Below are 12,793 nucleotides of genomic sequence, written 5' to 3' on the forward strand. Positions count from 1 at the left end.
AAGGATAGGGCAGGGGGAGTTATGATTGGTTGAAAGGTACATTGAGGGCATAGAAGGATGCCTACGCCGCCTCCTTTACAGTTGAGTCTGAGAGTGTGAAAGAATTGTAGCCCACCAAAACATAAAGAGGCAGGAGTAGCACTATCAGAGGGGGGCAGCCAGGTCTCTGTAAGTGCAAGCAGTGTGAGTGAATTTGAGATGAAAAAGTTGTGTATGGTTGTTGATTTTAAATTTCTGCAGATGGAGCGGGCATTCCAGAGTGCACAATGAATTTTGGTAAGTGAGGGTAAAGGACAGGGTATTGTGATGAGGTTTGTGGGGTTTCTGATTTTCTTAGTGTGTGTAGAGAAGGTGAAGGGCCCTGGATTGGGAGAGACATCACCAGCTGCTAGAAGTAGGAGGAGAGAAAGTGACAGGAGGTGTGAATGGGTTTTGTATGCATGGGGTCTAGGATGAGATCGATTGTGGGTTGGAGTGAGAGAGTAGAAAAATGAGTGTAAGGCATGAGATGAGAGAAGGGGGGAGTGTAGCAGAGAAGGGCATATGTAAATGTGGAGTACTGTTGTACTCGTGAGACATTACTCTACACAAATATGTGTTTTAGAGCAGTAAAACATATTATACTGATAATATCATCGGTGAAATGGCAGTTTATGTGTAAAAAATGCAAAACAACAAATATAAACACTAATTTTGGCCAGGGTTTGTGACTAAGTGGCTACTAAAAAAGAGTGGATATACCCCATTTTGAGTACCGTGGGTTATCTACTTAAAAAAAAAAATGGTTTGATGGGGGTAAATTACATTGGCCAGCTTGAAAAATGTCCCAAATGGGTGCATGATGACCAGCTGTGAAAATTCCAAGTTGGAAAACTGGAATGCACACCCTCCAAATAAGGTCTTTTAGCCCCCAGAGAACCTGACACACCTATACATGGGTGGTATCACTGTACTCGGGAGATGTTGCTGAACACATATTGGGGTGTTCTTTGGCAGTAACCCTTAAAGTTATCAGTACATGTATTCTTAAATTGCATTATGTGTCCAAAAATTTTTAAATTTGGCATAGATTGATGGTAAAATGGTTGCAAGAAAAAAAGTCAAAATACCCCAACCCCTAGTTTAATACCTTAGGTTGTCTTATTTTAAAAAAATATGTACATGTGAAGGGTTATTCAGGGATTCCTGACAGATATCAGTGCTTTTTGTTAATTTTGAAAAAAATAAATGGTTTGGAAATAGCAAAGTGCTACTTGTACTTATTGCCCTATAACTTTCCAAAAAAAAGCTAAGAACATGTTAACATGGTGTATTTCTAAACTCAGGACAAAACTTAGAAACTATTTAGAACAGGTGTGTTTTGGCGGTTGTAGATGAGTAACAGATTTTGGGGGCCAAAGTTCAAAAAAGTGTGGTTTTTAAAAATGTTTTCATCATATTTTATAATTTTTTTTTTATAGTAAATTATATGATATTAAAAATAATGGTATCTTTAGAAATACTATTTAATGGCGAGAAAAACAGTATAGAATTTGTGTGGGTACAGTAAATGAGTAAGAGGGAAATTACAGCTAAACACAAACACCGCAGAAATGTAAAAACGTCCCTGGTCCCAAACGATAAGAAAATTGAAAAGTGCCTAAATATAAAATAAATAGAAATCACTGTTTAGTAGATATACCCCAAGTGAAAAACAAAATACACAATCATTTATTCCAGATATTAAAAGCAACTGAAAAAAACTGCAGTTCTCTTGTCTACTGCATTTGCAAACCATCCCCTTCTAACTCCACCCAGACTTTCTGTGGCTGTCCAATCACAGACTTTCCTATGTAGCTCAAGTCTTGTCCAGGCAGGTGTTCTGAGCAATTGTCTACCTCTTGAGTTTAGCTTCACTGAGCCAACAAAAGCAGGAAGTACCATTATCTTTAATCTGCTTGGGTCTGGGTGCATTGTCCCAGTCCCCTTAACTCTGCAATAGTAATTATTGCAGTTATTGAGAAACTGCAATAATTACTATCCAGCGTCACCCAAATTCCCATAGGAAAGCCTTTTCAGAATCACAGCCAATCCAGTGATACTCCACACAGAAGTGTTGGGGACATTATATAGACCAAAAGAATGCCATTTTAGGGTTCTGGAGACATTGGTAAATTACTCAACAAAATATATATTTAATGCGTTCACATCTGTGTGTGCCCCATGTTTATACCTGCACAGATCTACAGATTTAGATAAAATTGTGATACTAAATTATAGTTTATAGTCAGCACATACTGGTACAGGTATTTGGAATATCATTTATTTTATGCTCTACTGATTGATCCTAATCTGCTTCATTATGTATGCTCTGTTAGACTGGCTGGTGGACCGGAGGCACTGCACACTCAAGTGGCAGAACAAGGTACTGCAGATCAGAGAAAAGATTAACCAAGCCTTGCAGGACATGCCGGAGCATGAGGAAATCAGGAGTCTGCTATCTGGCACATGTGAGATGATAGAAGTTGCATATTGCATTAAATAAATAATTTTTTTTAGCTATGCATATTACATTTAATAGGACGGAATTGATGGGAATTGAAAGTGACTGTAAAATCTAAGGCCAAAATACCCAAATTGGAAAATGTCATGTTTCATATATGTTAGCATAAAAATGTAATGGAATACTGTAGCATCAGGAATACTTTCTGGTGCCCCTTATCATATTGTAGTCCTCACCAGTCCTGGTGCCCATTATCATATTGTCCCCCCCAACTGTACAAAAGTAAAATCGAAATAAGTAAATGAAACGAAATACTAACCTTTTCTCCAGCACAGAGTCTCGCTTGACGTAGCCGCAACCTCCTCCTCGTGATGCGCCTAATATTCCTTCATAGAGAAGTATTGTATTCATTTATTCCTTACGGCTCACTGTTGCAGCACTGCGCATGCATGCGTGACATCACAGTATGAGAGATGGGAAGTAAGATTCCCTTCTCTCATACTTAGAGTAGTGGGTTGAAGCCATGCTTCCAAGCCTTCTAATTGGTAAAATAAATGATTTGGCGGGTTTGGACAGGGGCCGTTGGGCAGGACTGCAGGCACTATAACAAGTTCAATAAGATGGAGTTGTTATAGTGCCTACAGTGTCCCTTTAAAGTCACTGGGAATTCCCAACAATTCACACTTTGGTAAATAACCCTGTGTGTAAGACTTGTTTTCTGTTGAGAAACAATGCAGTTTGTATTCCCCCTTATTTTGTGTCTGGTTTCCTTCTATTTTGCACCTTTCATAAATCTTTGATAAAAATGTGATTTCAAAAACAGAAAAAAAAAAAACAGCAATAGGTTCAAGGCCCAACCTGTGCCCTCAATAAAACAGAATACAATGTCAATTGGAATTATAAAGAACAGCAGAACAAAACTTTGTAAAATAATACAATGTGAGCAAGATATTACTTTGCTGCAGAGGGATTTAGATAGACTGGAGGACTGGGCACTCAAATGGCAGATGAAATTTAATGTTGAAAAATGCAAAGTTATGCACTTCGGCGTAAAGAATACACAAGCAACGTATACCCTTAATGGAAGCGAATTAGGGATAACAACACACGAAAAGGACTTGGGAATTGTTATAGACAACAAGCTATGCAACAATGTGCAATGTCAATCAGCAGTGGCCAAGGCCAGTAGGGTATTGTCATGCATGAAAAAGGGCATTCATTCTCGGGACGAGAATATCATTTTGCCTCTTTATAAATCACTGGTAAGACCACACATTGAATATGCTGTGCAATTTTGGGCACCTGTTCTAAAGAAGGATATTATGGCACTAGAAAAAGTGCAGAGGCGGGCTACAAAATTAATAAAAGAAATGGAACAGATCAGCTATGAAGAAAGGTTAACAAATTTAAACCTATTTAGTTTAGAAAAACGTCGCCTGAGAGGGGATATGATAACACTATACAAATATATTCGAGGCCAATACAAACCATTGTGTGGAAATCTATTCACAAACCGGACTTTACATAGGACACAAGGTCATGCGTTTAGACTAGAAGAGAGAAGATTTCGTCTAAGGCAAAGGAAAGGTTTTTTTACTGTAAGAACAATCAGGATGTGGAATTCTCTGCCTGAAGAAGTGGTTCTATCAGAGTCCATACAGATGTTCAAACAGCTACTAGATGCATACTTGCAAAAACAGAATATTCAAGGATATAATCTTTCAATGCAGGGTAATAACTGCTTGATCCAAGGATAAATCTGACTGCCATTCTGGGGTCAAGAAGGAATTTTTTTCCTAGCTTGTTGCAAAATTGGAAGTGCTTCAAACTGGGTTTTTTGCCTTCTTTTGGATCAACAGCAAAAAACATATGTGAGGAAGGCTGAACTTGATGGACGCAAGTCTCTTTTCAGCTATGTAACTATGTAACTCATTAGTGAAAAAGAACAAACCTGAACCATTTAATTTCCCTTATTATAAGGTTACCTGAACCAATTCCTGTGAGCCATGCTGTCAAGAAGTGCTATGACTCCTGACACTGGACATGGCTGGCTACCTTCTCTTTAGTTTGGCAGGGTTCTGTATGCACATTACTAGAATATCTAGGTCAATAAATGACAAACCGTGGAGGTTATATAATACCCATGGTGGGCCAAAATTCAGATTAGGGTTTGAGGAGTCAATAACTTTTTCATTGATGAGCTAGTTTCAATGACATTACATACAATGAATGCTTAATGTATAGAGATTTGTTTGACTATGTTTGTAGCCCCAGCCTGTTGAAACCACATTTTACAACTTTTTTCTATTTGCGTCAAAATAACAGATCTGTCACTATTTTTTCTTGTTGTTCCTTTGTTTAATTACTCCTCATGAATATCACAATACCCAGTTATAATATGTACATGAAAAAAAAAAAAAACAATGGAACTACTAACAAATAAGTCATTAACCTGTCAAATTATTTTCTGATTGTTGGCACACCCTGTCTAACTTCCTATGTTGAATGCAGGGACTCTTGACTGTGTGCCCAAATTTATATTTAGGAAAATGTATACCATGTCTACATTTCTTTAATTTCATCATTACATGCATTGCAGACAATCATCACACATATTTACAATAAAAACAAGTAATCTGTGTCAGATGTGTGTCCCAGGGCTCTTACCACCCACAATGAAGCATGGCTCAATACTGCTATTCTGAGGCTAACACTTGGACATACAGCTGCCCACGGTTAGTTGGAATTGCACTCCTAGGTAGAAGATGCTATTTGCCATCTCTTGGAAATGCTGTGCCCGGAGAGGGGCTGGGGAGAACAATACACTCCTGTCTCTGTCTCCCCAGCTCCTCTCCAAACATATCTGAAATGAGAGAGGGGCTGGATTAAAAGCAGCAGCCACAAATAGAGCTGCTGCCAGGTAGTGTAACCCCAACCAGTTGGTGGCTGACTGGGAATTGTATGTACTCTAGCCCTAATCCTGTTTTTAGGAAATGATATTATATACAGCATACATAGTTCTGAAGCGTGCATTGCGGTTAAATACTGACATCTCAGGGCTCTGGAGACATTCAGTTCTCAAGCATCAGTCTCATAGTTTATTATTCATGTTTGTATATGTCACCAGAACCCCTCTATAACATTATTTCCCACACTTCACATTCCCACTATGATATAGATGTGTTTCTCTTGGTAGTTGATACGCTATCTAAAGTAAACCTAGTAAATCTGCAACTCCGTGTCAACAAGACTTCAGCTTCAGTTACGTGTGAGGGAGAAGGATATATAAGGATTCAGGCTAAGTTGTCAAGGGATATGTAAGATGCAGGGATATTTGACCCGGGAGGCAGCAGGGAGCTTTAATATTTACTGTGATACAGATATTTTGTGAGAAAGGAATGTGATTTCATAATGTGTCTAATATGCCATTGTACAGTGTGGGTGCTCTATTCTAATACACAATGATTTGTTCCAGATATTAATTACTTCCACTGTCTGAGAATTGTGGAAATCCTGAAAGCAACAGAGGCTGCTACCAAGAACCTGTTTGGTAGATACTCCTCTCAGAGAATGAAGGTATGTCAACACTCTTATACAGACACCCATTGTTCACATTATTGTATTTGTTTTCTAAGTTGGCCTTTGTTTACCCCATTGTTACATTGTTTTTATAAAGTAAAGAAAAAAACAAAAACCTGGAAAATTATACTAATTGTACTTTAGTCTTGGTTAATGTATTGATATTGCCTTCATAAAAAAATATATATATGGGAAAAAATTACAGGAATTCCACCCAGACACTGTCTGTTTTTGTCAATACTATTTTTCCAGGTATTTTGCTGTAAGATGTAGTTAAAACAAAATAGAAAAATCTACTTAAATACCGCCTATATTTTCAGGATTAACACCAAAGCGAGTATCCCCTGCCCCACCCCTCCACTCTAGTAGGGTTAGTCACTAAAGTGAGAATTCAAAGTGAGTTTCAAATATAAGGTCAAAGTAGCCAAACTGTAAACAACAATTTCAACCTAGATTATTATGTAATTATATATACACTGATCAGCCACAACAACACATGCCTAATATCGTGTAGGTCATGCTGCCAAAATAGCTCAGATGCGTCGAGACATGGACTCCACAAGATCTCTGAAAGTCCTGCGAGTTGCCTCACATGGATTTGTTGTTCAAGCACATCCCACAGATGCTCAATCGGATTGACATCTGGGGAATTTGGAGGCCAAGTCAACAACTCTTTGTTATGTTCGTCAAATTGTTCCTGAACAATTTTTGCAGTGTGGCAGGATGCATTATCCTGCTGAAAGAGGCCACTGTCATCGGGAACACCATTGCCATGGAAGGCTGTATGTGATTTGCAACAGTCTCTTGGTAGGTTGTCAAAGTAACAGCCACATGAATGCCAAGACCCAAGGTTTCCCAGCAGAAGCATAATACTGCCTCTGCTGGCCTGCCTTCTTCTCATAGTGCATCCTGCTGCCATCTCTACCCCAAGTAAACAACGCACACGCACACAGCCATCCACTTTATCTAAAAGAAAACATGATTCATCAGACCGGGCAACCATCATTTTCATTGCACCCTGGTCCAGTTCTGATGCTCACGTCTCCACATGAAAAGACTTTTGGCGGTGGGCAGGAGTTATCAAGGGCACTCTGACTGGTTATGGCTACGCAGCTCCATACGCAGATGCCCTGATCCAGTTGTCTACCCATTGCTATTTAACCCTTATCAGAGTCACTCAGATCTTTTTGCGTGCCCATTTTTTTGATTTTAACCCACAAAATTCGAGAACTGACTGTTCAATTGCTACCCACACCTTGCCAGGTGACATTGTAATGATATAATCAATGTTATTCCCTTCACCTGTAAGTGGTTTAATTTTGTGGCTGATCATTGTATACATTCATGCATATTTTTTTTGCTTGAATGTGTGCGCCATCTCCTACTTTGTTTTTGTTTTTCTCCTCATTGTCTGATACAGAGTATTTATGACCTTCTGGAAGCATGGATTTTATTTTCTCAGCTTACTCTAATCTGACCTATGTGGTATTTGCTATGATGTTGCCTTCACCCCTGTATCACATCCCTACATCTGTGTGTCTTCTTCTTCTTTTCTTTCTCCTCCTCCTCCTCCTCCTCGTCGTCCTCCTCGTCCAGGATAAAGGTGAATTGATCCTCGCCTTGATGTTGAATTGGTAGTAAATGGCAGCACTGTTTTAAGAGAAGTTCTTTAGTTCTCCTGTGTTTTGAGGATTTTTTTTTTTAATTGTTTATTTCTGTTTTTTTTTTTTTTTTTATTGTTTATTTCTGTTTTTTTTTTGTTTTGTTTTTTAACAAGGATAAATGGTATAGTAAGGAGGAGAGGTCATATTTAATTTTCAATGCATCCCATAGGGTTACGGTGTGGGCTATTGCCGGTGAAGTGGGTGGTAGGAGTGGTCTGTAAGTCTGGGGGGACCCACATGTACTGTGTGGGGAGGTTCCATCCTAGGATATTGTGCTCCAGACCTACCCATCGTTTTTCGCCCGGTGATGAGCGCCAGTTGTGCTGCACGAAAATATTGTTCGAAGTTGGGTAGGCCTAGGGTGATGTCGGTACATACATCGAGGTGCGTCTGATTCTCGGTTTCTTGTTGTTCCAAATAAAAATGTTAATGGCGGCTTGGAGTAGTTTGAAATCTGGGAGATTGGCAAGCTTTGGAAGACGTATAAGAAGTGTGGGAGCAAATTCATTTTGATCGACGTGACGCGGCCTAGCCAAGATATGTTCAGGGCTTGCCATCTTTGTAAGTCTGTGTAGGCTGCGTTGATCACTGGTGTGTAGTTTAAGGAGTAGGCGTCTTTTAGATTGGATGATATGCAAATTCCTAGGTAAGTGAGAGGGGTCTATGTGATTCTAAGTGGGAAAGTGGCTCTGATGACACGTAGTTCTGTGTTGTCTATACTTGGTGGCATCAGTTCGGATTTTTAGAGATTAATTTTGTACCCTATTAAGGTGGCGTAGTGATTTATTAGTGTGAGCGTGGCGAGTCTACCGGGTTCGTCAGTGTAAGCAGGATGTTATCTGCGTATGCTGCGATTGTGTATGTATCTTGTCTGATTTGTACACCAGTGATATTAGGATAGCTTGTAGCAGTGGCTCAAGGGAGATGGCGAAGAAGAGGGGGAGAGGGGGAATCCTTGGCGAGTGCTGTTACTGATCGGCAAGGAGGGTTCTATTACATTTGGAAGTAAGAGATGTCCTTGTGGGTGGTCAAAGAGCTATTTAATAATGTTGAGGACATTGGGGGGGAAATCCTATGTGTGCCAGTACTTGAAATAAAAAGAGCCAGAGGAGGCGACCAAGCGCCTTTTCCGCATCTTGCGCATAGGGAAATATCTTCCGCATAGGGAAATGATTGCCGTGGGAATATGGCGTTTACGGGCATACCAGATTGTGTCGTATGTTCTGCGCATGTTATCCACTGCTTGACGCCTGCCGATGAATACGACTTGCTCCGGGTGTATGATTTTGGGGAGGAAGAGGTTACGCCTGTTTGCAAGAATCTTTGTGATGATTTTCACATCTACGTTTAATAAGAAAATTGGACGATGGTGTCCTAGGTGGTCTTTCCATGGTTTGGGGATGAGGCAAATGTGTGCTGTTTGCATGTCTACGTGGATCGCGTTGCCTTGTAGGAGTGAGTTAAATAGTTTGCAGAAGTGCGGTAAAGTTGGTCGGCGAATGTTTTGTAACACAGAGGGTCCTCATTTAGCGACCTACCTATTTTACGACCGCTCACACTTACGACCAGGCGTAAGTACGAGCCATCATAGGGATTCCCTGCTCTGGTGCGCATGTCTATTTTTGGGGAAACTTCCCCAAACATAGACAAACGCACCAGAGTAGGCAATCCCTCTAATCTGTGCTCGGGGAAATTTCCCAGAGCACAGATTAGAGGGATTCCCTGCTCTCGTGCGTTCGGGGAAACTTCCCCAAACATAGACGAACATAGAAAAGCACACCAGAGCAGGGATCCCTCAAATCTATGTTTGGGGAAATTTCCCCAAGCATAGATTAGAGGGGGTTCCCTGCTTTGGTGCGTTCATCGAACATAGACGAACACACCAGAGCAGGGAATCCCTTAACTCCTCACTTACCGACCAATTCGTTCTACGACCAGGTCGTAGGAACAGATCCCGGTCGGTAAGTGAGGAGTGTCTGTACAATGCCGTGAGCCCATGCGGTCCAAGCCTTTTAAGGGGTTTGAGCGATTGTAAGTCTTGTTTGACCTCTTCAGCCTTAATGGCGGCTAGCACTTCTTTGGCATCATTTAGGATTGCAAGGAGGTTTATGGGCAACAGAAAGTTCACTATCTGAGTTTACCTTGCAGGATCCTGTTCTGATGTGGTTCGCATGTGGTTAGGAGGTTGCAGGAGGTAAAGTATGTTTGCAATGTAGATGCAATGGCGCCTGGGTCGTTCGTGGTCTCACCCGTGGGGATCCAAATTTGTGAGATTTTTTTATTTCGCTCTGCCGTTTGAGGCGATTTGCCAGGAGTGCATCGGCCTTGTTGCCTTTTTCGTAACATTTGTCCACATGGGGGGTTTTGAGATGTCCGCCATGGTTAATGTTTTCAGAAGGTCGCGGGTTGCTGTTAGTTGGGTTAAGGTTTATTCCGAGGGGTTTTGTTTGTGTGTTGTTTGACTCCGTAGTTCCGTCATGGAGTCTGTAAGTTGTTGTATGTGCTGTTTTTTGAGGGCAGATGCTAGGGAGATCAAGTGACCGCAGATCACTGTCTTGTGGGCGACTCATACCACTGCTGGGGACATGTCTGGGGTGATGTTCGTTGTGAAAAAGTCGGCAATCGCGGTTGTAATTTGGTGCATTACCGCCTTATCGTGGAGTAGCAGAGGGTTTAGTTGCCATAATCATGGGTGAACGAGGTTGAGGATCGTGATAGTGATGGAGACGTCCGCATAGTCAGACCATGCTATGTTCCCTATAGTGGTGTTCATGGTCCAGGGTTGCGTGTCTGGGGAAATGAGGAATCCATCTTTTCTGGAGTATGATTGATGTGTGTGAGAGTAGAAGGTATAATCGCGAGTGGTAGGGTGTTGGGTGCGCCATATGTCTATGAGGTTCGTTGCGTTGAGAAAAATTCGGCAATCGCGGTTGTAATTTGGTGCATTACCGCCTTATCGTGGAGTAGCAGGGGGTTTAGTCGCCATGACCATGGGTGAACGAGGTTGAGGATCGTGATAGTGATGGAGACGCTGTCTATACGCTAGGTCTCCGAGGGCAATCTGTTTGCTAGTGTGGTCAATATAATAGCCTCGGAGATGTCTTAGAGTCCTGGGCCTGCCATTGTTGCTTGTTACTCGGTAGCAGCTCTGGTCGTGTACGGTCTCTCTGATCGCTTCTTGTCCCTGTGTGGCCTTCTCAGTCACGTAAGGGAGCCAGGGGTCTTTGCCGTTCGAGTCTGGGCTGCTGAGGGAGGGTCACCGCTGGTAGGCCGAGTTTCTCCAGTAGGGCTGGGATTTCTTCAGCTTGAGAGATTGTGTGGAACTTATTGTCCTTGCGAACAATTATTTTGAATGGGTGACCCCATGCATAGCGTGGTAGTTGTATAAGTGGGCGTATATCCCTTCTTCCCCTTAGTGTGCTGGGTGCCAGATCCTGTAAAATTTGGACGTTGGCGCCTTCTATTGTGATGGGTGTGTCTCTGGCTATTTGCATCAGCCTTTCCTTTATATGGAAAAAGTGCATTTGCACTATTACATCACAGGGTGTACTGTCATTAATGCTGGGGGCTCTCAGTGCTCTGTGGGCTCTGTCCATAAGGAGGTCGGCTGGTGAGGCCTCTGATAGAAGGCTTTGAAATACCACAGTGAGGGTTGATTGCAGCATCTTCACAGAGACTGCCTCTGCCTGATGGTGTTGCAGCTGGTCCTGTTGCTCAGGTCCTCGTTGGCCTCCTCCTGCAGGTGGAGTTTTTCTTTTATGTCTTGGAGGTCTGTATCGTGGTTGTTTAGTACCTCCACTAATTCCTCCATTTTCTCTTCTACCTTGCGGGCCTGCGCCACGAGGTCCGCCACTTCCGCCATGATGGGTTGAAGGTGCGCGTGTAATTCCTCGGCCAAATAGGATTTAAGGGTCGTTAATGAAGCCTTTCATGTCTCTGCGAGTGAGTGGGGCACCTGGGCTTTCAGATTGTGCTGCACTGCTCATGTCGGGGGATAGTGTCTGCGGATTTTTGGGCCTAGTGCGAAAGATCGGGGCCTTTCTGGACTTTCATCCTCCCATTAGGTGAGTGGTAGCGGTGGGTAGTGTCACTGTTGTTCACAGGGGCTTGGAGGGTAAAACGGGTACGGATGCTTGTGATGGCTGTAGATTCTAGCAGTGTTAGAGCCGGGCGTTCAGATTATGTTGCCATCTTCCAGCATGGTCAGGCTCCGCCCCCCGTGTTTTGAGGATTTGAATGCAAAAGCACCAACATTTGGTTTGCTTCTGGACTTCCATCTACTTTTACGGAATTAGACCTGATAACTGGATGCTTCTTCCTAAATTATGTTAGTCCAATAAAAAGGTATTATGAGATACTAAAAATCACCTGATATGTTATGTCCTATATAGTTACGGTTAGGGTTTGTGTTAGTGCTATAGATTGCGTTCAGGCGTTTGAGTAAGTGGTTAGACTTATTGTTTAATATTTTAAAGGGTTACTGCAAGGACCATGACAACTTCTGCCTTTAGAATTTTCATGGTGTTAGGAGTCAGTATGTAAAGTGTTTCAGCACAGTGGAAATGGACGTATTGCAGGAAAGGATTGCAAGGGGAATGTCTCTTGCAAGGAGTATGTCCACTCCCTCATTTGCTCGCTACTTGTGTGCAGCCCTCCTGCCTACCCAATCAGCGCAGTATATTTTGGTTTTCCTACTTCCCTCTCTCCCACTCTCATGCTGGCTCAGAGTGCACACGTGTGCTCTGAGCTTGTTAAATGGTTCAGTCAAATGCTTCTCTATGAGAACCCTTTGTATGGACATTGCACCGCTACCATGTACTCAGGAGGGGTCATGGAAAGCAGCATTGGAAGCTTCTAGCGTTCAGCTCTGGATTCCAGGTAAGTAGTAACCTTTTGTTTTTATAGTTATGTTAAAAAAAACAAAAAACTATGCATTTAAAAAGGGTTCAAGTAACCCGTTAAGGTTAGGCTTTGTGGCTGGTTTGGGAATGGTCTAAGAAAAGGGATTAATATATTGAACCTTTTCAAGTCCACCCCGTGATCCCCAAGCTGTACTTTGGGGCCACCA

At 42.1% G+C, this 12,793-nt stretch overlaps 1 protein-coding gene across 2 annotated transcripts in view; it reads left to right on the forward strand.

Annotated features, from left to right (window-relative positions):
* The window catches only part of CDK5RAP3 (CDK5 regulatory subunit associated protein 3), a 42,774-nt gene that overhangs the window by 8,073 nt on the left and 21,908 nt on the right, over nucleotides 1-12,793 (forward strand). For both annotated transcript variants that reach the window (XM_063458855.1, XM_063458856.1), the window contains exons 3-4: nucleotides 2,358-2,489; nucleotides 5,958-6,058. In XM_063458855.1, coding sequence (XP_063314925.1) covers nucleotides 2,358-2,489; nucleotides 5,958-6,058 — 233 coding nt within the window. The remainder of the gene's footprint in view (nucleotides 1-2,357; nucleotides 2,490-5,957; nucleotides 6,059-12,793) is intronic.

The sequence above is a fragment of the Pelobates fuscus genome, chromosome 6 (assembly GCF_036172605.1).
Source record: "Pelobates fuscus isolate aPelFus1 chromosome 6, aPelFus1.pri, whole genome shotgun sequence".
In the NCBI taxonomy this organism is placed as follows: Eukaryota; Metazoa; Chordata; class Amphibia; order Anura; family Pelobatidae; genus Pelobates; species Pelobates fuscus.